The sequence below is a fragment of the Mchenga conophoros genome, linkage group LG10 (assembly GCF_057382185.1).
Source record: "Mchenga conophoros isolate Kocher_MC1m ecotype Shallow Benthic linkage group LG10, M_conophoros_male_GT1.1, whole genome shotgun sequence".
NCBI lineage: Eukaryota > Metazoa > Chordata > Actinopteri > Cichliformes > Cichlidae > Mchenga > Mchenga conophoros.
The window spans coordinates 25,402,018-25,429,217 of NC_140535.1; the positions used below are offsets into that span (position 1 = coordinate 25,402,018).

Genomic DNA, 27,200 nt, shown 5'->3' on the forward strand with positions numbered 1-27,200 from the left:
AGGACATCTTTTTTTTAAACTGGCCTTCAAAAAGTCAGACAGCCTTTAAAGGAAAACTGCATTTTGCAATTTGCTTATCTGTCCAGTTTCCAATCACGTTTTTATGTATTCATATCTTCCTCTATTGCTAAAAAGGTGAAATATAAGCCTTGAACACAGTGTGCACTCTTATTTATCACATTAATAAATGTTAAAGAGCAGGACTGAATAACAGGCTTAACCAAACTACGTAATCAGTGTTTATCATGATCCAGTAGAAGCTGCAGTAATATTTGCAGTAATTCACTTCTGCAGCTGCAGGATTTTATAACTTGTTACATTTATTTACAGTATAGTAAACTCTTTTTTTGTCCTCTTTTGTCTCTACATGTAGTGGCACCATCGTGAAGGCCCGGGACAAGCTCTACCATCCTGACTGCTTCATTTGCGACGACTGCGGCATCAACCTAAAGCAGAGAGGCTACTTCTTTATCGAAGACAATCTGTACTGCGAGACCCACGCAAAGGCCCGCGTCCAGCCTCCCGAGGGCTACGATGTTGTTGCTGTGTACCCCAACTCCAAGGTGGAGCTGGTCTGAGATAAAAGAGGGGGGGCTATACTGTAATACAACTGGTAACCAAAATATTGTAGAATGCGGCTACTGAGTTTACTCGCCTAAACTAATCAGGGTCTGTCAAGCAGGAATGCTTATCTTGGGTCAGTTTTGACTTTAGGAGAGTGAAATTTGCAGTTGAGTGATCCCAGATCAGTGCTTCCACACTGACAGACTTGATGAATGCTTTTTATATTGAGCATATCGAAATCTGTTGACAGAATACAGCTTTGGTAAGATAAGCATCGCAAATCTCCAGACTATTAAAAGGTTAGCGTTGTATGTTATAGTATTTAAACTGGCAGCCCTAAGCTCGAAACACATGGCAAAACTCATAAGAAAACAGATATGACTACTCTTGCTTTTTTACTGATCAGGTTATTACAAACGTAATCTCCCACTTAAGCCTTACACTAACTTTAAGACACCATGTGCATTATCACAAAATATTTTTGAGCTGATTTGCTGGGATGTGATGTGATGAGCTGTGCCGAGGATGTGGTTATTAGCTTTGAGGACTAATTTTCACAGTTCTCTTCTCACCACATAATATTCCAAGTCCTGTAAGGTATTCTGATATATTGTTCAAGTCCTGGTTATGGGTTAAAAGGCTTTTTTTTCTCCTTCGCTATAATTCAATAATATACTTATTTTTGGATGGATTTTAGCATTTCTAACTCACATTTATGCAATTTACCTTTTCTGTTGCAAAACCGGGGAACATTTCTGTTTAGTTTCCACGTTTTTCTTCTGCTCACTTGTCAGTTATGCAAACAAAATAAGCAATAGTTCACTTGAAGCATATCTCTAACAATGTCTGGAATGTGTCAGTATGTTTTGGTGACTGGGTTTGCTGAACCTCTGCTTGTAATAAATGCCTCCGTTTGCAGCTATGCAAGCACCACCTTCTGAAAGGTAAACAAATCCCTGCTGGAAACATCCTGAAAACTCTGTGAGAAACTCTAGAACTTGTTGGGAGTCATCTTCAAAAAATGATTCCCCCCAGATGTGAAGAAATGCGACTTAAATGCTAAAGTAAATTAGTTGAATGCAGTGCATCCATTTGGACATTTTAAGCGGGTGTGATGCACATCTGCGAATACAGTGTAGGTAGGTGGTGCTTCTGGCTTATGCACCTGACTACGAGAGGAATTTCACTTCTCACACTGAAGAATTCCTGTTCACAAGAGCACAGAGTTCACTGGGCGCTGAGCCTTCAGGTTGACATCAGAATTCTCTCCACCTCTCATGACAGCTTTTAAAAACGATTGTGTGCATTTGAGACTGGAGACATAGCCACAGAAATCTGTTAGGACCGTGTAAACTGGGACTTCACAACCTACAACATGTGGGAACAATACTCACTTTATTTCTTTCTTCATTTTTTTTGTGACCCCACTATATACTGTAAATTCACACAGTTACTTTTTGGAAGAGAGCAAAAGACAGAAGTTCCCGCAGTGGCTTCAGATTTCTACAGCCAAGCCCTTAAGGCTAATGAAATATATTTCTACGTTTCCTCAGAGGGAAGGGGGGGAAATAAATTTAGGGACTGAGGTAGGGTGAGAAAGAGAAATGAGGGGACGACATGTATTTTGTTTGCTTGACAGAAAAACTTTCTGTAAGAAACGTGTAGCAATCAGTCTTAGCTTATTGTGAAATAATGTAATGTGTGGTGGAGTCAACGTGGTGCAGAGGAGCGATGATGTCCTTAATTTTAGAAATATTGCTAACAAAAATACTTCTGTAATTTGAAATGGGAATAAATTTTTGCATCGCTGATTTCCATTCTGTTTTCCAGATAGTAGCAGTGATGTTTAGCTGCTGGTATCTACCCAAGCTAGTTACGTGTAAATTATGAGAAAAATATATTGCTACCACATTGTGTCTTTGGTATTGTACATATTTGTTTCATTGTGATTGCTTTAACACACAGTATAGATCATGTCACTTGCGTGCCTTCGCAAACCCTGTGTCTAGTCTTTAAATAATTTCTGAGACACGAATCCTCTCCTTGTATTTAACTTATTGTTCTACCAACACATGTTTTTGTTCTGGATCTTCTTATTTGCTCTTTTTTTTTTTTTTCTAGGTTCTAAATAAAATGAAAAGTGCTTTATGATGGCATGATCTTTCACATTCTTTCCTGGGCTTAACTGCTGGATTTTACCACAAAAATGTACAAAAACACAAGAGACTCAATTTGTCTTAATTTTACACCCTAGCTCTGGCATGGTCCTTTCTTCATATTGCATGTTAGACCACAAGACTGCAATATGTGTGCTTTCTAACCAAGACCACATTACAAAACCCTTAAATGGAATAAAAAGAAGAAGAAAGTATTGATTTAGAAAGGCACTTTTACTTTTGTGTGATTTTTCTGAGAAATTTGGTAAGAGAAGCAACTTCTTAATATAATTTCAAATGGATATTTTGCAAGGATGAACTACACTTGCTGACTGGACACACCTAAGAGGATATTTCCTGTGGTTATATGCCTAGTTCGTTGCTTTAGTAAGCCTCCATCATTGACACCTAATATGAATAGCATTGGTCATTTCATTACAGTGCTGATACTGCAGAGAAACTTTGGCTGTTAGCATTCATGTGGAAAATACTTTCTCAAAACCCTCCTAAATCCCCAACAGGTGCCTGACTGTGTCCTGTGTCCATAGCTCATTGGTCAATTTTGGCGTCATAAGGGAGACCTACAGAATGTAAGGCAGGTGGTTCTAATGTTGCGGCTGATCAGTGTACTTAAAGCACAAGCATGTAGCTAAACAGATTAATGAAGCCCCTTTATATGTATACATAATGGCTCCCAGGGTGCCTCAAGCAGCTGAAGACAGACAGTGATGAGGAACGGGAAGCAGAACTATCATGGAAGACCAACCCCTCATGGGGTATACCATAAACAAATAGGGGAAGTGATGGACATCAAGAGATCCTATCCCTGGGTAGAAAAAGGGCAGTAGAGCGGATCTGAACATGTCACAAAAACAGACCTTAACCAGCATATCCATACAGGCAGAGATCTACCACAGCCAGCAGGACCCCAGTTGCAGACTGTGCAAAAGTGCCCAGAGAATGTCAACACATAGCAGGATGTAGGATGAAAGTTGGGACGGCGTACACTTTAAAGCACAACCAAGTGGGACAGGAACATTTGTGCCACATATGGACTAAAAGTCCCCAAGTCCCAATAGGAGACATCAATAAAGGTCAGTGAGAACAACACAGTTCTAAACAGACAAGCTGATGATGGCCAACAAACCAGACACTGGTGGTTGACAAAGAGCAGAAGATCACAGTTGGGATAGCTGTGGCAATACCATTAGACAGCAATGTGAGAAAATAGTCCCAGGGCTGAAGGAACAGCTGGAGCAGATCTGGAAGTCCAAAGTGGTCCCAGTGGTAGGACCATTAGGAACCCCCAAACAATGAGAGTGGATCCAGTAGATTCCAGGTACAACAACAGGGGTCTCCACCCAGCAGAATAAGAACAGCTAAAACCTAATATATGTGTATAATATATATATTATATATATATAATTGGTTATTAGAATTAGTTAAACTTCAGTAAGTGAAAGAGAAATCAATATTTGAAGGACAGTACGAATCTAAAAGAATGATAGAAGGTGAAGCAAAGGGCTAAGTTCACTCCTACTTCACAGCTGCTAATGCTTCAGACACCCGTAACACTCATGTTTACTTTATCCTTATCTTTTTTTATTTTACTACTATACTACAAATATACTATACAAATATATTTGTGCCACTGCAAGGGTTCAGACACAGAGAAATTTATGAAATAAAAATTAAAATGACCTCAATTTTGGTGCAGACTCCCTTCACACTAAAAAACTTCCCAGACCCACACAGTGAGGTGTAATGAAAACAGGCAGTGAGATATACAGCTGTTGTGTGCTAAGAGTTCTGCTTCAGCAATAAACATTCTTAAAGATAAACATTTCAAGTTGCTCAGAAACACAGCTTGCTTTGCTCTGCAGGCTGCAGCATCGCAAACTAAGCAACTAAGACTGTGAAAGCTGACTAAGTAATTTTATTACTTACCAGATCAGCAATCTAGCCAGTGTCGGCCAAGTTTATTGTGTTGAACTTCATGGAAAACGCTTCCACATACAGTATAGACATCTCACAATAAGTTTGTGGATAAATCAGAATAGACTCGGTGTACTTTTTTATGGTGGAACAATAAATCAGAGTTTAATGACACGCCCAATGCAATATATTTAATCCTTGGCTGCAATAGTTAGGGGCTATGTCATTCTGGAGCCCTCTGGTAGAAGTACTTGCTTGACAGCTCTTTCTGTATATATAGAGAAGCTAATCATTATGCAGGATCTACGTCATACATCAAGTTGCCAATTTTCATTCTTTACTCGTTCTCATATAGATCCATTCTACCCTGTTGTTTTCTATACTATGTTAGAGATATCAATGAATTTCCATCACACGCTTACCTACAGATGATTAGGTTTTACATTAGGTTTCAGAAAGTTAATAATACAGTGCATCCTTTGTGTTTACAGACAACATCTGTTTGCTTTATCTTCTCTTTTATAATCTGTGCACTTCATTCCCTTTTTATTGAGCACAGTGTTCATTCCAGGTTTGTGCTCCACAAATATGACTCTGTTGCTTGTGCCAGCCATGATTTGCAGAGTCTCTCTGGACGAGTACCCAAGCTGCATTTGGCTTTAAGTGACTGCACATGCAGCAGAACAGCATTCTAGCCATTCCTTTTCACAGAGAAACTGAAGATGTTCCATAATTCAAAAACGCATACAAAGAGCACACAATAACTTAATTTATTAAAGTTTGGCTTTGGTGGAAGACTAGAGTGTGATGAAGGAGTCGGTAACTTTATGAAAACACATGCACTTTGGTGTCTAATAAAGCACTCAAAGCTTTGTTACTGAAGCTGATGCAGCGATATTAAGACACATGACTGTTTTTGCACTGCAACAGAAAGGTTTACTGTTGACCACTTTAAAACGTGAGGAGAACTTTACAGTCAGAGCTGGGACTCTGCAGCATTTCTTTTATTTTGATGTCCGACCACTTGCTGGCCACATTGCACACGTTGCGTTACTGTCTGTATAGCGCACACAATTCTTTTAGAAGAAAAACTGCTGCTCTGTGAAAAAGCAGTTTTTACACCAGTTTCTAGACTTCCATGTTTGTTTGCACAAAGTAATTACTAGTAACTTGCAAACTTCTTTGAATGTAGTTGTTTTAATTCAGACTTGGAGAAAACTGTGTGCCTCAGTATGGATAGACTTCAGGACCAATTTTGTTACTCGTGAAGGTATTTGAGGGTTGTTTTTTTTTTAATAGGGTATAAAAAGAATAGAAGGATAGTAGTGATAAAAATCTTCACAAAAGCATGAAAAAGCCACACAGTTTGTGTACACCCATGGTTTGTTTGCAGAGATTCTTGTGCATGGAAGCCTCTCAATCCTCTTAATGTTTAAGTTGGCCCTGAAAAGATATTGAAGCTTGGATTACGCTTTGCTTTGATTCTCATTAAAAGGGGATTTAGAAAGAGACAGTCACTGATCTTGAGACAGCAACACCATGACCTCACTGTCACTTAGCTACTAGATGAGAAATAAGTCTGGACTTCACACTCAAGTGAGACTGAAAAGATCCTCCTGAACCAAACCTCAGGAGGATCTTTTCAGTCATACAGCTTAGCAAAATAATGTAAACTGTTTTGATAGCTCTTAGTAAAACGTGGTAGAAAGTAACCAAGTAACACATGCTTCACTTTTGAACACTTGTTTTTTCACATGAACTCACTCAAATAAAAAAGTTTGGCATGTGTTTCATGGATGTTTCTGATTTGAAATAGATTAAATGTATCAAGTTTGGTCATTTGTGTAGCCTTTGTCAGATGTACCTTATGTGCTCTCTGACTTATAGTTACTTAAGCTAAATTGCCTAATCATATGTCACCCCGCCCTGAACTAAACTGCTTATACTGAACTGAGCTAACACTTGACATTTAAACAAAACAAGAGTGACAAATTAATTTTGCAGCAAAGAAACATAAGGTACTTGGAAATCGTGTCAACAGCATGTCATTTGTGTTTAAAGATTTGGACTAACTTGACTGGAGGGTAACAGAATCCACAGTGTACCGCAAACAGATGACATAAGGTGGCATTCGAAGACAGATCGGGAATTAGCCAATATTTGTTCATAGTGTTAAAGATATGCAGGCCATATGCTACATGTAACGAATACCCTGTGAGGTTTTTGTTTATTCTGAAGAATATAAATGGCCAGAGGAGCTGTCATGCAGTTGCCAAGAGGGCTTTGCTAGAAGATCTTTTGTTTTTCAGAAAAGTGCAAAAATATCTGCCCTGTTGAGTCTGTTTAAAAAAAAAGTGAACATAAAAAGCAAACAGATGGCTCTATGTTTTGGATACTCTCACCAAAACCTGACTCTGGATGAGGTGTATTTACGACAGATGGAGGCAGTGGATCGGTTTCCACATCAAGAGTCTTTCTTCATTAAAAGAGAGTCGGGGATTTTTTCAGATATCAGGATTGCCTAAATTTGTATTTTGTCTTCTGACTTTTGTTTATGGATGAAACTAAGCTGAAACCATCACTTGCAATCCAAAAATGTCACGTTAACGTGTGTTAAAATGAGCTGTATACATGTGAATTTAGCAATAACTGTCTTGTGATAGACTGGTATGCAATGATATTCATCAGATTCTACTTAATTTCAGACTGGTTCAAGGTGCATACAGCCTCTCACTTTATTTGTTTAATCTTTTGATCACTTGCCATGCTTGCAGTGTGATTGCATCTTTTTTTCTTATCCCTCTGAGTTAAAAAGACAAAGATGCTTTCAGGTTACATACTGGTCCATGCCATCAATGTATCAGGGATTTCATATTTCGAACGAAATGTGAGAATATGAATTTCAAAAATCAAGAAAAAAAAAAAGAATTATAAATAAAAACTATGAACAAAAGACTGCACAAAGGGGTGATTGGCAATGATATGGGTGGAAAGAGCAAGTCTGAGCAGAGATGGAAGAGAGACAAAGTAGATACACAAGTTCAGCAACTCAAAATAATACATCACGTACCTGAGAAGGTAGACTAGAAAAAAAATGGAAATCTGATGAATGGATCAAGGTGAATGTGGTAAAATGAGGTCATCCAGCCTCGCAAGAATCCTTATCTATTTAGAAAAAAAATCTTATAATAGTGTACTCTGTGCCTCATTTGACTTGGAATAAATTTGCATTCACTCTATCATCCCCCCCAAAAAATGGCTTTATTTCCCAAAAGACAATTTTGGAGATATGGCTGTATTGTATCTTCATAAAAAGAAGAACTTTTAGTACAACATATGGTTACGTTTTGACTATAGGAGTCAATCAAACAATGATATTCATCCGATTTTACTTAATTTCAAAACTTTTTTTCCTTAACCAGAAACAGGAGCCTTTGGGCAATATTTCTATAAAGACTGACAAAAAAATGTTTTTTCAAAGTTAAAGGCCACACTGTGAACAGCTTATCGAAGAATTACACTGAGAAACTCCAAAACCACCCGCTCTCACACACTGAGTTTACTCCATTCCAATGCCAATGACTGGGATTGTGTAATTATAGTTGTGCTAATATGACATAATGTTTGATAGATCCACAGATGTGCAGAGGTTTTCTGCAGACTGCCTTGATGAAACCAATGAGTTAGACCATGTCGCTAACAAACATGAGCTCATCCCCACGTTCAGACTTATGACTCAAACTTACCACAAAGTTTGATTCATGTGCATTCAAGAGTGAATATTTCATGCCGGACTTCCAGTTCACTTCAGCACATTAAATAAAGATTTGCAGTGGGAAACTCTATTAACCTACTGGGAATAATGTGTATGAGACTCACAAAAAGATACGGACAGAAATGGAACTAATTAACTTGATGAGCTTTCTCATTTGCAATATGATAAAACAAATATAAAGACATGTTTTAACCTTGTTACCTGAAGTCAGTAAGGAATCTTTTGGTGAAAGAATAAAAATCGCCAGGTTTTCCAGCTATTATTGCATTGCCAATGTGGGCCCTGCCCTGAGGAGCTGGCAGCCACCCAGGCAAAAGAATGGCATTAATATTGATTAGTTTCAGGACAAAGGTTAATGTTACCTCATCTAAATGTTATTTGGAGGTCATCCTACATAGGGAGCACAGCCCTCAAAACTTCATTTTAATGTTCTCTGGTGAAAGGTTACAATGGACACACAATGGATGCAATGTAACTGAAGGGAAAGAGGGTTCATGTGGAACTCTTCTGTAAACTAGGATATTTGTGATACTAGATGAGAAGAGTACTAAAAGATGGGTATTGTCCAGTGCACGGGTAGAGAAGCTCACAGGAAAGATACATTAAAAGACATTTGCTGTGAAAAAAAGATATAAAGATTTTATATGAATAATCCTGCAAAAAATACACAGGTGTAATAAATTGTACAGTTCCCACTTTAATGCCTACCATGAAAGTGGCACAAAGTTTTACTACAACTGCCGACCAGTTTCATCCTTGGTTATAAATGTACTGAGTGTGAATGGGAAAAGGATCTGTTGCCCAGATGCACTGAAGCGCTCTGCTGACTGATTGATGCCCTAAAGAAGAAGAACAGAAACACACAGCATATTGCTGCCTTTTCTTTTCAAGTCATATTCACTTCAAAGGTGATTTATACATCAAACACAACATTACGTTACCAGAGGGAAGATTTATGTGCAGGATTTCTTGAACTAACTCGAGTTATTGAATAAAGTGGTATCCATTAAAGTAGGCCGAGGAGCAGCACACAGAATATACTGTAGCGCTGTAGAAGCCTTTCCAAATACACCCCCATTGCTCTAAGATTGGTATTCACTGTTCACCTGCTGGTGAAGGGGTTCAGCTCTCCCCAGTTGGGCTATCAATATCTCAGGTTTCTGTCATCAGGGTCTTTGGACACATGGGCACACATGGGTGAGGTGTGGTCTGCAGCTCCACAACAGGGAAGAGATAGTGTGCTGGGGTTGGGGGCACTGCCAAGGATGCTGGCAGGACACCTGGGATCGATCAACTAATCGTGCTTTCCCTGTTTTTACTGGCCTGCTGGGACCAGAGAAGAGGTGAGAACTGAGCCAGAGGCAATATGGCTGAAAAGCTGCAAAGCACAAGTATGCTGTCATCGCCCTGAGCTTCCTAGTTTTCACCAGCTAGATAGCAAGACAAGCGAGATAAGGTATTTTTCTTTTTTGTGTTTTTGAAGAATGGCCTCTGACCTTCTATTTGACGATTGTTAAACTGAAATCATATAAAATATTGTAATAGCTAACTAACATTGTAAACTAGCTTGATACACGCTTACAGCAAGCTTGCAAAATAACACGTTCATACTCAATTAAATGTACAAATTATCATACCATTTTAAACAAAAGAAAGAGACAACAAAGCAACAACATTTTAAGGTCCATATCCGCTTAGAACAATAATACTTCGCCATTACGTTCAGCCATGTCGGAATTTTCGCTTTCTCTATTTTGCTTTTTTCAAAGTAATCAAACAATAATACAAAGCAGCCAGTAGAGGGAGCTCTCGGGCAGTTTACGAAACTGTAACTTCTAAAACAACAAGCGTGAATTATTGCTGAAAAAAATATCCACCTACACCTACCCAGCATTGTATGTGTGTGTTGTACTGGGGTCCAGCTGCTCAACCAATTCAGGTTTCCAGGGCCCAGAGTCCAACATTTTTCCAATCATTCTTCATATGTGGTACAAGTAACCTGGCTATTTAGATGTGATCATCTGCAAACAAAAAAACAAAAACACCAACAACAAAAAAAGATGTGACCATCTGCAGCAGTCAAAGAGAAAAAACAAGAGAGAGAGAGAAAATAAGCACTAATTTCAAGACCATGCTCTTTCCTAAAAGCCAACATTAGTCCTATTACCAAGAATTATACCATAATTATTATACCGCCACATTTCTCATCCACAATCATCATGTCAAGCTTTGCCTCAAGTCATCTTATATAACCAAAAACAATCAACAGCTGACAACAATAATAGAAATTAAAATGCTTCAAATAGCCTCCCTCCAACAATGATGTTGTAATTTTGCAGCAGACACTAAGAAATTTGGTTTGTGATGTTATAGAATAAGAGAGCATGCTAAAACTAGACAACAAAGTATGAAAATAGCCCAATTAAACCCTGTGACCCTTAAACACAACATAACAGTGCATGGATGTGAGCGATCAGCTCAACCCAGCTCAGAAATGTAGTTAATTGTAAGCACATGCATTCCTCGTCGACAGACCCAACAAACTTGCATCAAGGACAATGTTAGATACCCAAAACACTTACGTTTAATACTTGCCTTGACAAAAATACAGATCTCCCCATCTCAATTTTTCATTTAATAAAGTACCTATAAGGTAAGTGGATCAATTTAAGTTAACTTTGCGCCCATGAATGAAGTAATGAAATTTAATGGTTGAATTGGGCTTGTATGGTGTCCCATCACACATCTGACACAGTGACTTGGTGCAGACACAGGCCAACAAGCTGCCTGCCAGCTGCTGGGCAGCCAAATGAGAGCGCTTGTTTGCTTGGCATCTCCATGGTTTCCATGGTCAGAAAGGAGGTCTTTGTGTGTATTTGTGTGTGTGTGTGAGTGAGTGAGTGAGTGAGTGAGATTGATAGTGTACAAAATGACTGAAACTGGATTTGGGGCCTATATTCATATCACGCATGTATATAAGCATGTACATGTGTTTTGTTTCTCCTGTGTGCATTTGCGAGTCTGTGCATGCACTGTGCTTGTGTGGGCTTATCCAACTGACTATTTCATCTGGCCTACTGTGCCAATGATTTGGAACATGGGTTCAAGCGCTGGTTCATTACTGTGAAATTCCAGATGACACTTTCTGGAAGGGTCTGCTTGTGCACTAAAACAGGGTTCCATTTTTGGACAGAGATTACACTGGATTTATTGTGTTCCACACTGGCATGAATGCTTACTTGACCAGTTAATTAATTTGCTATTCAGGATGGATAGTGACCACGAAAAGTTATCAAAGCTGCAAAGCTGTGCAGTGTTTCTGACAAACTTAAAGCAACCTTATTTCACTGAGTATTTCCCTAAAGCTATTTTTGTATAATTCATTTAATTCAGTTATATTTTAGATTTGAATCTTGAAGTAGCTTTAGCTGTGTGTCTCATTGTGTTTACTTACTTCATTAACTAAGGAGGCTTTGTTTGAAGATAAGAGCCTTCATTGTTTGACTGACCCTGAGAATTTGACTGAGACTAAGCAGGCCCAGCTGCTGCTTATTCCAAAAATGAATGAGTTCACATTAATTACACTGCTCAGAGACCTTGACCTTCCTTTATCCTATTCCCAGCTGAAAAGAAACCAACAGCTACTGGGTTCTAAATGGGAAATGGGAGGAGGGCTGGAAAAGGTTTGGTCTGTTTTGATTGGTGGAAAGGTTTTGGATAAAGAAGACAGATGGCATGAGGAAATCTTGCCACAGTTCATAAGGTTCAACTTGTGGTAACAGACACGCAGAAAGGATCTGATAATATCTGCTGACCGGTTTCTGCACCTTGGCCTCTGATGGTCCTTATATGGAACGGTCCAATCAGCAGACAAAGTTTGTTGCCAGGTGACCATGAAAACAAAATAATGTTCCTTTTTAATGCCCTGGAGGGAAGGTTTACTAATGCATTAGCTATTGTTTAAACAGCAGACAGAACATGTTATTAATGAACGTTTTCTCCCTGTCATAAACACACATTCAAGTCCAGTTCTTTCATTATGGCAGTCCTGGGCATATTCATGAATCATGAAGGGTTAAATGAGACTCATGTCTAATCTAATTCTAATTCTAATCTAATTCATCATATTTTAGTCTAAATGTAGTGTGATTTAGTGTTTAGTGAGTCACATTTTTAAAAATTTAAAAACTTCATCACTGGTGACCATCAGAACACTGTTCTTTTGTTTTGTTGTAGAGTAGAAAGAAGTCACTTTGTAAGACCTTCTTGGACTTCAGGGGCACTAAAATAACTACAGGTGTGAAAAGATGATGTTTGAACTTTAAAAATGGAATTGAGACAAAGTGATGCTTTAATAATTGAATACATGTAAAATATTTATAAATAGGGTAGTCCTGTATACTAATGCTCAGTCTGTGTTCCACTCTCACATCTGGCTGCCTGCCAGGCATATACAGTAAAATCTTGATCCTGAATAGAGGATAAAAGGTGCAGCTGTGGGAGCAGCAGGCAGTCAGACAAAAGTAAATGGAGTCATTCTCCAAATCAAGGCCAACTCGTTGGTCTGCTGCAGTTGTAACCCAATTATTCCCAGGCCACATGTTTTCAAAGAAGGGGTGTAAGGCAGAGGGGAAAGCCCTCCTTTTTTCTCCTGCAGTCACCCCATAAAACACAGAGGGTAGAGAAGCAAGGAGAGAAAGTTGGGACATCTTAAACATTATTCCACATGACCTAAGGAAAAAGTCGGTATCCGATATTGTCTGTGGGTAAATGCTGGCATGTAGTCATTTTTTCCCATCTGTGCACTCCACTAATGCCTGCTTTATTTAAGTGGTTCATGTTGAGGTAACTTGTTAATGAGTATCTGGTAGAAATGGATTTATTCCTTGTAGCTATATACTCTACTGAGAATAAGCATATTTAATAATAATGTGAATGGATCTTCAAAATAGACATCTAAATAGCTCATGGAGAAAATGAGTAGAAAAAGTTTATCAGCAATAATGCTGTTTGAATAATTATAACCATCATAAGTAACCAAATCATCTCAACATGTATTTGCTCAAAAATTATTTTATTACAACAAACACATCTTTAATCATCCAGACAAAGGAAAGCAACAGTAGATAAGTTGAGGCATCTCTTCTCTGAAAGGTGTGGAAATTCATAAAGTGGACGTGGTGAAACGTCAAGAGCGGTTACACCAGGAGGCTTTTCTGTGGGACACATGAAAAAGGCCACTTCATCGTCCAGGGAAGAACGGTCATATTTTAGATCTGGATGCAGGACCTTATGAGTGTCCTTTGACTGAGGCCAGGCATCAGCAGGTGGAGGACTTGGTGGCAGTGGAACCTCATGAGGCAGTGGGCTGATACACCTTGAATCACTGTATTCAGAAAACACAGGGGACGGTGGAGGACTTGGAGGCAGTGGTACCTCATGAGGCAGTGGGCTGATACACCTTGAATCACTGTATTCAGAAAACACAGGGGACAGTGGAGGACTTGGAGGCAGTGGAACCTCATGAGGCAGTGGGCTGATACACCTTGAATCACTGTATTCAGCAAACACAGGGGACAGTGGAGGACTTGGAAGCAGTGGAACCTCATGAGGCAGTGGGCTGATACACCTTGAATCAGTGTATTCAGAAAACACAGGAGACAGTGGAGGACTTGGAGGCAGTGGAACCTCATGAGGCAGTGGGCTGATACACCTTGAATCACTGTATTCAGCAAACACAGGGGACAGTGGAGGACTTGGAGGCAGTGGAACCTCATGAGGCAGTGGGCTGATACACCTTGAATCACTGTATTCAGCAAACACAGGGGACGGTGGAGGACTTGGAAGCAGTGGAATATTAGCCAGGAGGCTGAGAGGCATCAAATCAGACCTCTTGTGTTTTAGAGAAAGAGGTGAAGCATATTTCTTTTCAAACGGTGGAGGACGTGGAAGCAGTGGAACATCATGAAGCGTCAGCCTGATGAGCTTAAGCATTAACTCTTCCTCTTCATCACCTACAGACCACACTGTTGAACTTGGATTCTTTCCACTGGGACCAAAAGCTTCAACAGGTGGAGGACTTGGAGGGAGTGGAACCTCATGAGGCAGAGAGCTGACACACTTTGGATTCATGTATTCAGCACACACAGGGGATGGTGGAGGACTTGGAAGCAGTGGAATATTAGCCAGGACACTGAGAGGCATCAAATAAGACCTCTCGTGTTCAAGGGAACGAAGGGAAGCATACTTCTTTTCAGAAGGTGGAGGACGCGGAGGCAATGGAACATCATAAGGCAGCCCGCTGATACACTTTTGATCAGTATTGTCATCATTTACAGGGGATGATGGAGGACTTGGAGGCAGGGGAAGATCCCACGTCATCAGCCTCATACGTTTAGGAGGCGGTAAGATCCCCACATCCTGGAAGCAGTACTTGCTGCACACATAACAAGAAAATTCAGCAGCTGATTATTTTTGCAACATATGATGGAAACAGATGTTTTAATGTCCTTTTTTTTTTAAATTGAAAAGCAAACATACCTGTCACTGCTGACATCTGAGCTGCTTTGTGAGTTAAACCTCTTAAGATGTGGATTTTCCTTTAAAAAGTTAAATATTATTATTGTTGTTGTATTTTTCATTAAGAATTCACATGATTTAATGTTTAGAAACAGACACAGTGAAGAGTAACTTACCACAGCTCGAGCCATTTTAGGCATCTGTCAGGAGAAAGATCCACGCAGGATTTGGTTTCTCTGTGTAACATTACAGGACAGTTGCCATACATTTTCAAGTCAGTTTCAACAATGTATATCCAATCAAACTGTATCATTACAGCATTGTTTAGGTGATTAAATACAAAAGAAATGAAGATAAAAACAGGAACAGCTGGCAATCAAGGTAAAACAACCTTATGATCAGGTCTTAATCATTATTGTTTAAAAGTAAATCTTTCAATCCTTACTTCAGTGACTTGTTTGTCTGTGCTTGCTGTCGCAGTTTTGTGTCAAATAGTTGTAGTTTTTGAACAAAGTTTGCAAATGTTGTGTCTGTTCAGAACCAGTGTAATGAGGAGACTGAGTGCAGGTTTGGAATTGTCAGTTACAGAAGAATGCAGCAATGTTTGAATTTGAATTTGTTATTCTTATTGTTTTAACAACAATAACTACCAGGATCATGCCATAGCAACACAGTGATGCCCAATCAAATGTCAGATACAAGGGATCTGACATTACACATCCAACAGGACAGTAAAGCAATGGGCATCAATGCAACAAGTCAGGCCTTAAAAAATACCTGAGTTATATAACAGCACACTGACAGTGTCTCATAAACATGATATTCACTTCAATTTAATTTTAATTAGATGGGCAGATCTGTCCAGAGCAATATCCCAGCAATTTAACTGACTTGATGCTATACTCTGATCAGGAAGTGATTTTTTTTTCTTTTTTAAATTAAATAATCTTTCATTTAAAAACATAATAATTTTTGAGCAGTGTATTTAAATTCCTAATAATAATGTAATTTCAAAAAATTACATTATTATTTAATTTTTGCATTTTTGATTATTTTTTCTCCTTCAGTACTGTTTTCATATTTCACTTTGCTCTCACTCATGCTTGGTTATATTTATGTGCATGTCATCTGTATATGGTAAAGTGCTTTGTTACGTCCTACAGAGCAGGAGCTTTTCTGGGGGCTTGTCTTCTCTTGTTTTTTTGCTTATTTGTTGGCTTGTTTTGTTTTTTCCTATAAGCTACAGTCCAATTAGCCCGTCTTGAATCAGTGGAAGCTTGAGAAGTGACAAAACCCCATCCTTCACCTCTGTCTCAGCCAGTGGAAGCTGGTAGAAATCATGCTGGACGTTAGCGAGAACGAGAACCCCCCAATGCATTGCAATGTTTTGCTTATCCTCAGAAAATGTCTTTGTAAAAAGTAAATAAAAAATCTTCTAATTCAATCTTCTAATCCTTTTCCATGGCAGACATGTTGAATTCTCAGTCAACAGGTACAAAGAATTTAAGGGAGATGCTGATTTTTTGCAGACTAGGTCACTTCATGGAATGTACAGATGAGTGTGAATGAAATATAATAGTTTTGTAAATTGTATTTTACATTTAAACACATGAAAAAACAGAAAAGTGCTGAGGGATACTCTGATATACATGAGAAGTGAGAAAATGTACATGTATTGAAGAAAATGAAAAACTATATTAAGAAAACCTGGACAAAACAAAGAAATGAACAACCAAAAAAAAAGAGAGTGCTGGCTCAATATAGACAAGATGACTTAACATCTGGGGAATAAAAGGATGTGGTTTCAACTGTAGTGTTCTGTGGTGTAAATAATGATGTGAGAGTGAGTTTGAAGAAATTATGTACGCTAAATTTTCACCCATTAAACTCTGCCGTCCTGTCCATTTTCTTTCTCAGTTACTTCCTTCAACCCGACAAGTGACAGATGACAGTTTTCCTTCATGAACTTGAAAGAAAAAAAAATGTGGTAAATATTTTACTCCACTGGAAAAAAAAAAACTGACATGAAGAGCTGTCACTGATGGTTGATGCCATTTAAGCCTTTAAAAAAATAGTTATCAACTAGAATATCTATTTTTTACAGGAACAGCACACTTTACCCAAATGTATTTAAGGCCATGTTGCACTAAAGATGGAAAAAACAGGCAAATGTAAAACACACTGTCAGTTTATCATTACTGTTTGTATCTAATATGAAACCTTCACACTGTTAGTTAATAGAAATGCCTTTGGCCCCATCATGTGGTCAGTGCTGATCACTGCATTAAATGCAAATCAAGCTTCGTCTTGTCTCAGAATCAGAATCAGAAAGGGTTTTATTGCCAAATGTTGAGCGGGTTTACAACATTAGGAAATTGCTGCGGTGCTTCAGTGCAAACATACTGTTATAAATTAAGCTTAAATAGACATGAAAATAAAAATGAGAATAAGAATTAAAAGTGCTAAGTAGATAGATAGATATATACATAATATATACATGAGTGCAGGTGGTGATCAGTGCCAAACATGGAATGATGCAGTGAACACAGCGTAGGGTCATGTGTTAGTGGTGGGAACAGTCATACGGTTATTGTTCGTGTGTCCAACAGCAGAGGGGAAGAAACTGTTCTTATGGCGAGCGGTTCTGGTGCGAATGGACCGGAGCCTCCTGCCTGAGGGGAGCAGGTCAAACAGACTGTGTCCAGGGTGAGAAGGGTCCAGATGCTGCAGGATGAAGTGTAGGGCCATGTTGATGGCGTCATCTACAGACCTGTTGGCTCTGTATGCAAACTGCAGGGGGTCCAGGAGGGGGGCCGTGAGGGTCTTGAGATAGGAGAGAACCAGGCGCTCAAAAGACTTCATGACCACAGATGTCAGAGCCACGGGTCTGTAGTCATTTAGTCCAGTGATCCTAGGTTTCTTGGGGACAGGGATTATGGTAGAGGACTTGAAGCAGGCAGGCACATGACATGCCTGCAGTGAGGAGTTGAAAATGCCAGAAAACACTGGGGCCAGCTCGTTTGCACAGTGTCTGAGGGTGGCAGGAGACACACCGTCTGGGCCGGGAGCTTTTCGAGCACTGTTCTTTCCCTGTACTAGCCAACATTACAGATTGTCACAGACCAATTGATAATGATAAAGTAATACAAATAAAGAAAATGTAAAAAAGAAAGAAAAATCAACTTGTGCATTAAGTAAAATGCAGCATTATTTCTCTTATCTGTTATGCTTGCTTTTGTTGTAATAACGTTTATGGATAAAACAACCAACAAACATTCCTATCAGTGCTGCATTTGTGTCACATAAAATATTTTAATTAAAATGTTACTTAGTCAATTAGAGTTCTTTCTACAATGAAACAGGATAATGTGTAAATTCATTGCCAGCTGCCTCGTGTGCCCTTCATGTTTTTCTTATTGTTGCTTCATAAGAATGAGTGAGCATTTATTATTATGGATCATCTACTATGATTTGTAATAATGAACAAACAAGCCATTGTTATGCATGATACCGATTCTGTAGTTGCACACTGACCTCTGTGCAGCTACAGCAGTGGTGGTTTAGCAGCTCAGTGAAAACAGGATATAGTTTGTGGTTTCTAAGGTCACATTGTGAAGAGTAGCTGTGATGCTTGAGGCACGGCTCACATTTCCTAAACAAAACACAATGTAAGCAAAGCACCAACACTGCTGACCAGAGCCTTGTTTTAATATCCAAGGATATCTCATATGAACTATATTTTATCATACACATCAAAACATACACTACCAAGCAAAATTGTAAAACATTATTAAAAGAATAAAAATTATAAATGTGCAGACTTGTAAATAAGTAATAATGTATGAGCAGATGCAGCATGGTGGCGTGGTGGTTCGCACTGTTTCCTCCAAATAAGAAAGCCCTCAGACTGACTCCCTCATCTGGCTGTGGCCTTTGTGTGAGTGATGTTTTCTTCATATACAATTTTGGAGTAAAAAATGTTATTTACAGCAACATCTGAAAGAAGTAACAACAGAAATGTAAATGTGGTGTCGTCACATCATGTTAATGATGCATTAAAAGCTTGTAAAAACAGTCCAAGTGTTAAAGTATCATACCGCACAGTAGTGATGTAACAGAAATAATTCATCAAACATAATTTTCCTGCTTTACTATATTACTTTCTTTAATGTTTAATATACTGTATATGTGCATACATACTGATTTGACAAAGTTTTTGTTAATTTTCAGAATTCAGAGAGACAAATAAAGACATGAGATAACATCTCTTACCTTTATTAACAGTAAAAAGTAAAGTGAGAAGTAGAGCGGCAACACTTGTTAGTACAACCACAATCACCACAGAAACTGGAGAATTGGTACCTAGAAAAATCAAATATGAATGCTTTAAGAGTTGAGATCATGTAAATGCTGGATGGTACATAAAGAGTTACAACAATTCGCTGTACTAGATTTGTCCTTGCTTTTAATACAGCAGACTGTTAAATTTCTGAAAGCCAACCTATCCATACAGGTGGAAGCTATAGATAAAAACTTTTTATATTTCCATGAAATACAAACCTGTACAGCTTATAAGGTGGATGATGGTTTGTTCTCTGCTTATATTGTTTTGAACGATACACATCAGCTTTCCCATCAGTTCACCATGTAAGCTGATGGTAACATTTGAAATGCTGTGGTTTTCTGCAATCTTGGGTTGGGTTTTTATCAACAGGTTATCATCTAAAAGCAAGATGAACTCTACTTCATCTCCTTCAGAGGAAAAACTGACTGTCTTTTGTTCTGGTGACAAACAGACCTGAGATACAGCAGGTTTTGACACAAGAGCTGAAAGACAAATATAGTCAGCAGTGTCAGTTGCAATATAACATTCACTGACAGCACTGCAAACTGTAAGGCCTATGTACACCTAAATGAGAGATACATGTAGATACTAGGTATTATGTATGTGTCTGAAAAAATACAATAAATAACCAGCAATACTGCATGAAAGAATATATATCAAGATCCATTATGAATATAATCCAGGAAGTTTGTTCATATAGGTCTCCACAAAATGTATTTAAAAAATGCAGATTGCAAATTTTGCAAAATCTTCAGACATTTTGCTCAACAAAATGACAAAATAAATATAGCGTGTTTTTCAATTTTGAAGATATTTTCTTTCTTAACTTTTAATTTGATAAAATACATTAAAGAACACTACCTGCACAGCTTGTAAGGTGGATGATTGTTTGTCCTCTGCTGACAATGTTTTGAGCAACACATGTCAGGTTTCCCATCAGCTGACCAGGTAAGTTGATGGTAACATTTGAAACGCTGTTGTTTTCTGTACTGTTGGCTGTAGGCTGTATCAACAAGTTATCATCCAAAAACAAGGTGAACTCTACTTCATCTCCTTCAGAGGAGCAGCTGACTGTCATCTGTTTGCGTGACAAACACACCTGAGATACAGCTGGTTCTGACACAGGAGCTGAAAGACAAACATATAGTCACTTACAGAGGCAGTACCAGTTGCAACACAAGATCAACTGCCAGATCATCTCTTGCTATATAATCTTTATAAGTGCGTACACATGTGTTTGAAATGTGTGCACAAAAATCAATATTTGACAACTCATATAATGTACAGCCACCAGCAATAACAATGATCAGCATAATCTGAAAACTCTGTTCATGTACGTATTTGCAAAAACTGTCTAACAAACTACAGGTTTTGAATTTTGGACCTGACACACACTGCTTAACACCTTCATCCTTTTTCAAGATGAATAAAATGTATTTTTCTTTTTTTAAATTTCTGGTTTTAGATCTGTAACACATTTTGTTTTTATGTTACTGCACATAAATTTGAAGAGAATATGTTTTTAGTCTTACCTAGTATATGTAGATGGATGTTAACTGTGTGCAATAACACACCGTCAGTAGAACTGTGTGTTTCCATGCTGTACTCTCCAGAGTCATGTTTTGTTGCTTTTTCGAGCTTCAATGTACCATTTGGGAAAAATATAGTACGATTCTTGTATTTTTCATTGAGACTAATTAATGTATCATTTATTAAGGTTAAAATTTTTTCTGTACTCTTTTTCAAGCTTGTCTTCATATGTGGATTAGTAGGTATGTAAAAAACGAGTGGTTCTCCTAAAACTCCAAAACACGTCTGGGGTCCAGGTTCAGTTGGATTGCATTCTGAAGACCCTGGTAAGAAAATGAATAAATAAAGACATGCAAAAATAGAAATTAATAATGTCATTTGTTTAATAAATAGAAATTGCTGTATATAAAACATTTGTGTTTATCATTATTGACAAAACTTATATCCCTAAAAACACCAGACCACATATTAAATAATAAGCTAAAATGACAAAAATTCCATTGTTCCATTGTTTAATAAAATTGTTTTATGAATGACTTCAAAATATGCGCTTAGTTTATTAAAAGGTTGATGCGTACTTTGTCCCACAGCAGTCACTGCCAAAGCTACTGTGATCACGTAGATCGAAATCATTTTCTGTTGAGACAGAATCAGAATATCAGAAACAACAAAGACATTTATTATTTCGTGTTGTGCATGTGTAGTGTACAGCCAAATTCAGTTGTATCTAGAAATAGACACTTTAATAAACACTTCACTTGGATAATATAGATTATGTGTGTATGGATTATCTACATAGTAGATCAACAGGAGTTTATACATGCATATAGGCCAACTGTTTACATGCCATGACAACAGTCAAAGAAGTCACTCACCACATTTAAAATATGTCTCTTTTGCAGTTTGTTGCCTGTGAATTCCTCACTGGCACCTGGGTGATACGCTCTTGTGTTTTTCAGTTGTGCGGCGAGAATGATGGAAGAAGTTATTTGCATTGAGTATTAATGAAGCTTATGCGTAATAAGGAAGATCTGTAACTATACATCTGTCTACTACCTGAGTGTTCACTGGCTAGTATTTGCTTTTCACCACTTCCACTTTGTCACGCTATCAAGCTCATTGCTGACATCACTGGTCTGTACCAATAATCTCTCTGCCTTCCATCTTTAAGCCAATCAGCCTCCAGTCTACGTGTTTTAAATCTCACTCCATATTTGTCATACTCCCTTCCAGACTCCTTTACTCAAAACACTTCCTCCCAATCTTCGCCTCTTTCACGTTACTCAGAGCTCTATCCAAGCTCAGAGGAGTCGTGCGTAATTCCTATGACACTGGGAATTCATTTATAATTGGCAATCAGAGTCAAATTGCCAATTGAACTATGTTGATCAAAAGAATCATGTTGAATTCATTGTTAGAATCTCTCTTTACTTAACTAAAGTACTAGATAAAGTACTAGAAGTACTAGACTTATTGTGAATGCAGTTACTGAGCATTACATTGATTTCAATTGATATTTATGTTGATTTAACAATATGCTTTGCTATACCCTTTCTCTCATATTATTAAAAAATGTTCATTCTTATTTTTTGTGTACTTTTCATTTACATGTACCAGGACAAGGAGCCACAATAACCTGAGCAATAGATGAGAACTGGATGTAAAAAATGCAGATAAACCACTTAATTCTTAATATCCGATTAGCCTGTAGTGCTCGCTATGAACAGCTGGTGGTGCATGCCAACATTTGTGTGTGTGTGTCACGTGCGGCTGGACCAGACAAATTGACACTAAGAGTCCTGAAAGCCTCCAGAGTTTTTCAACTCTTCAACAGCAAGTACAACTAAATCATCCCTTGTTATATCAGTTCCTCAAAAAAGAAACACAATCACAACAAATTACTTCAGAGTTGCAGCGTTTGGTGATTCTCAGGTCCATAAAGGCTGCTCTGACCTTATACAGTTTGAACCAAACACCAAAACAGATTCGTGGATGAAGCAGTGGCCCTGGTGTGTAGCTCTGCATTGACACTATGAACATACTATGTGCACTTTCTTATTTATCATGGAAATGTGTAACTATCTATCACTATAGCTCCCTGTTATATTCTGAACTGTCCAGATACTCCTTTTCCAAGTTGTGTTAAGAATATTATTTTGAGGATTTTTTATTTGTTTGTTTGTTCTTTTAAAACAAAGATATAGCACTAGATACTTATGTAAACCCCTAAAAGTTGAATATCATATCATTTATCTCATCAAGTATGTCTGTCTGTGCCTGCCTGACACAAACTGCACTGAGTAGCGGATGTCTTAAAATAGGCTTAACTTACTGTTGATGCCACGACCTGGTGCTATATACTAAAGAACAGCGTGGCAGACAGCCTGAACCTGTGCTCTTTATCTCAGGATTAATGTCAACTGTTTATTTTATGTTTTTAGTTTTTCTATATCGTGCAATGTACATTTATCACTATAGTCTGCATTACAAACATTTATGAAAAGAAGCAAAAGGAAGTATCAGTTAAATCAGTTAACACCCTGGTGTGAAAACCACATTAGTTTAAAGTCACAACTCTTTCCTTTTTCAGTTTCTCTGCTACAGACACACAAACATGTATGTTCCAAGGCAGACAGCACAAATCTGTGATCTTCATCTCAGGATTTATGTCAAGAGATAGAGAAAAGTCTGTTCAAACACATTTATGTATAAACATTTGAGGGACTAACATGTTTATTTTAAGACACAAAGAAAGAACACACACACAGATATATTAGATGAAATAAATTCAAAAGCAATGTGATTACAGCACCTTAAAACTAGCTAAATGATCTGGTACAAAATTACTAAATTTCCCAGAGGAACCGACCCAAGGGATTAATACAATTCTATCTAAAAAGAAAAAAAACCATGTCACTTCAAAAGGCTAACATTCCAAGGAGCATTTCTGTTGCACTTTTGAGTGTTAAAGCTACTAATCAATACTTTGCTGAAGATTTTCACGTACACTCATGGAGATTGTTGGAGTTGCATGTTGCCTTTCCAATTCCAATCATATTTCAAATACACTGGGACAAAATTGTGTTTCTCAGGGCCAGGATCTGAGCAACATGGAGACCACACAACACAAAGAAATAAACACAAGGAAAGATTAAAAATAAATATGTATAAAAGATGGCTTATTTTGTGAATGTTACAGTGAGTTTAGCAGCCTTATTGCCTCTGGAACAAAGCTGTTTCACACTATTATTGATTTCATGAACCAATATCTCCTACCAGATGCCAGGATATTGACAAACTATAACAAACTATAAATTGGGCATAAATGACAAATAGTGCAACTTTGGATGAACCTTAGATATTCATCTTAATAGTACAAATTGAGTAGTGCAACTTGTATGTGAGTAGGACGTGAATGATAACAGTGGGTTATTTCACAGAGTGGCAGCTTGAAGAATTTGAACAGTTTATGTCCAGGATGTGAGAGGTCTGCAGATGTTTTCTTCCTGTTTCCTAACCCTGGATGTGTACAGATCAGGACTGGTGATCTCTCTGCAGACCTGGTTGTCTGTTGCAGTCTGGCCCTGTCCTGTGTCAGGACTTAACTGAACCAGACAATGATTAATGTGCACAGGACAGACTGGATGATGGCAGTGTACAAGATGGCCAACAGCTCTTGTGGCAGGTTGAACTTGCTAGAAGTACAAACTCTGCTGGGCCTAGGGTATACAGTATATGAAGACCACTTGAAACTAGTGATGGGACGTTCTGTATCGAGGCTTCGGAGCGTGTGTCGAGTAATGGAGGGGGCGTTTCCGCGAAGCGCGTATCGAGGCTTGCTTCATTTATGGGAGGAGCTGAAAATGATGACGTCCGAAGCCTCGCTGCCCGGCTGTACCACGTGACTGGTTCATGAAGTGGTTCGAACTTTGCCGCGAGATATGACAGCGATATAAACCCCTCAGACTTCATTCAAAAATGTGGGTGTTTGATGGAGAGTTGCGGTTAGTGAGAGTTTGGAGACCGTATGGAGGTTTATGAGAGTGAGGAAAGTCAGGAGAGAATGGAGCCAGCTAAGAAGAGGAGGATGTCCTCCCCTGTGTGGGAACATTTTGATCTTATTCCTCCCAACAAGGTATGTAAATTTCTACAGAAGATGTATTTTCATGATACTGATGGTGCAATACAATTTATGTTGAGCTGTCTTGACTTTTGTACAAGGTGAAGTGTTTGCTATGTGCCAGGGAGCTGGGATATAACAACAACACCTCATCCATGCTTAGGCACTACAGAGCTTTGCATGAGAATAAGGGGGACACCGATCGTGGAGCAAGACCAGGTGAGCCATCAAATGCAATGATAATATAGGATGCAGTAATGTTACTAAATGATATAACAATATTATACAACTGTTATAAGTTACGTGTGTGATATTTATATTTGTGCTTTATCTTTATTGTCTTTCCTCAGGAGAACAATCTCAAATAGATGAAGACCTGGTCAGCATGGTGATTGAGGACTCCCAGCCATTTAGCATTGTGGAGGACAAAGGATTCAAAAGATTTGTTAAATCATTAAATCCTAGCTATGTTCTCCCCACTAAAAAGGTCATAAAAGCAGTGAAAATTTAGTTTTTACAGAATAAAATGTGAACAGGCAGGACCATACCTCAACGTTACAAAAGCACAACCACTGTCCACACCCCAACCACACCTCACCTCACAGTAAATGATCATTTCCATTTCAAGCATTTCCAAATAATCATTTCCCATACTGCCAGTATAAATATACACAGTGTACTGCCATCACTACAATATACATGTTTTACACACTCCTTTTGTTGTTGACATTTACAGGCTGTGTGCAAAATGCCACACTCTTCAAATTCATGCCAGCTATTATTTTTACGTCCAGTAGGTGTCCTGCTAGAGCAAATGAAGCTTCATGAAGCTTCGCGTTGGGGTGAACCAATTGGATGAAAAGCTTCAGTGCTTCATGGGGCTTCATCTGCCCATCACTACTTGAAACTCAGTGAAAAGGTGGATCTGTCAAGGTCTGTGTGCAGGGAGGCAGAAAAGGACCCAAAATACAGACTCAACACAGAGGCAAAACTTAAACTCAAAATGGCAGCTTTAATGCTGGACACAAGAAAAACTAAACTTGAATATACAAAACAAACTTGGCAGGCACTGACAAACAGAAACATGGGGCTTAAATACACCGAGGTATAACGAGGAAAATGAGACACAGAAGGAAAGCACAGCTGGGAGTAATTAGACTGGACGAGACAAGGGAAGCAAAACTAGAAACACTGACATGAGACATGGACCTTCAAAGTAAAACAGGAAACACACTGATTGAACTCTAGACATGTAAACTTGATAGAGACCAGGGAGACAGAACACAGAGACCTGAAACGTGGGACAGAAAGGCACAGAGTGGACACAACATGGAACACCTTTTGACAAAACCTAAGAACTAAGACCTTAACAGCCATAACCGCAACCTAGGATAATAATAATAATAATATAATATTATCTCCACAGTCTTGTACAGGTTAAGCTTCCGGTGGTTCTGACTGCACCTCCTGCCTGTATGCAGACTCGTTGCTGTTCTGGATCAGATCGATGATGGTGGTATCATCCGTCAACTACAGGAGTTTCACAGATGGTTGTCCTGAGGTGCAGTCATTAGTGTAGAGGAAGAGGAGCAGTGGGGGAAAAAAAAACCCCTGGCGGCAAGTAATGATGATGTGTGGAGGTGGACACACTAACTTGGGTGAACTTCTAGTAAAGGGTGTCTGGCATGACAGTGTTGAAAGTTGAGCTAAAGTCCACGAACAGTTGGTCCATCGACGGTTGGTCAAAATGATGCAGGCCAAGTCTCATATTAACTGCATTACCAGCAGACCTGTTCACCCAGTAAGCAGCTGTCAGGTAATCACTATGGCTGCCTGTTAGATACTGAACCCTCTAGATACTCCTGCTTCAGTTCTGTTAAGAATATGATGATGGAGAATTTTGTTTATTGTTTTTAAACAAAGATACTGTAATAGATACTTATGAAAACACAAAAATTGCATATCATATAATTTATCCCATGTAGTATGTGTGCCTGTGACTGCCTGACACTAACTGCACAAGGTAGCTGATGTCTTAAAATAGGCTTAAGTCACTGCCACAGCGTGGCAGACAGCCTGAACCTGTGCTCTTCATCACTCACAAGATTAATGTCAACTGTTTACTTTGTTTTTTTATGTCCTGCAATGTACATTTATCACTATAGTCTGCATCACAAAAGTTTGTGGAAAAGAAGCAAAAGGAAGTATCAGTTAACATCCTGGTGTGAAAACCACATTACATTAAAGCCACAACTC

At 38.5% G+C, this 27,200-nt stretch overlaps 3 protein-coding genes across 3 annotated transcripts in view; 1 reads left to right on the top strand and 2 right to left on the bottom strand.

Annotated features, from left to right (window-relative positions):
* The window catches only part of pdlim4 (PDZ and LIM domain 4), a 46,923-nt gene extending 44,211 nt beyond the window's left edge, over positions 1-2,712 (top strand). Inside the window, exon 7 of the mRNA XM_085289558.1 lies at positions 374-2,712. Within this exon, the coding sequence (XP_085145684.1) occupies positions 374-578 (205 nt within the window). The 3' untranslated portion in view covers positions 579-2,712. The remainder of the gene's footprint in view (positions 1-373) is intronic.
* Positions 2,713-13,493: 10,781 nt separating this feature from the next.
* Positions 13,494-15,512, bottom strand: LOC146566030 (uncharacterized). Its single transcript, XM_085287983.1, has 4 exons — positions 15,395-15,512; positions 15,126-15,185; positions 14,971-15,029; positions 13,494-14,866 (listed from the first exon to the last, which is right to left on the bottom strand). Exons 2-4 carry the CDS (start codon positions 15,147-15,149, stop codon positions 13,525-13,527), a joined length of 1,425 nt encoding a protein of 474 aa, XP_085144109.1. The 5' UTR covers positions 15,150-15,185; positions 15,395-15,512; the 3' UTR covers positions 13,494-13,524.
* Positions 15,513-18,509: 2,997 nt separating this feature from the next.
* Positions 18,510-21,819, bottom strand: LOC146566031 (uncharacterized). The gene is made up of 7 exons (XM_085290185.1): positions 21,700-21,819; positions 21,403-21,460; positions 20,827-21,147; positions 20,156-20,422; positions 19,510-19,776; positions 19,222-19,311; positions 18,510-18,601 (listed from the first exon to the last, which is right to left on the bottom strand). The coding sequence occupies exons 1-7, from the start codon at positions 21,817-21,819 to the stop codon at positions 18,510-18,512; spliced, it is 1,215 nt and encodes a 404-aa protein (XP_085146311.1).
* Between the last annotated feature and the right edge of the window lie 5,381 nt (positions 21,820-27,200).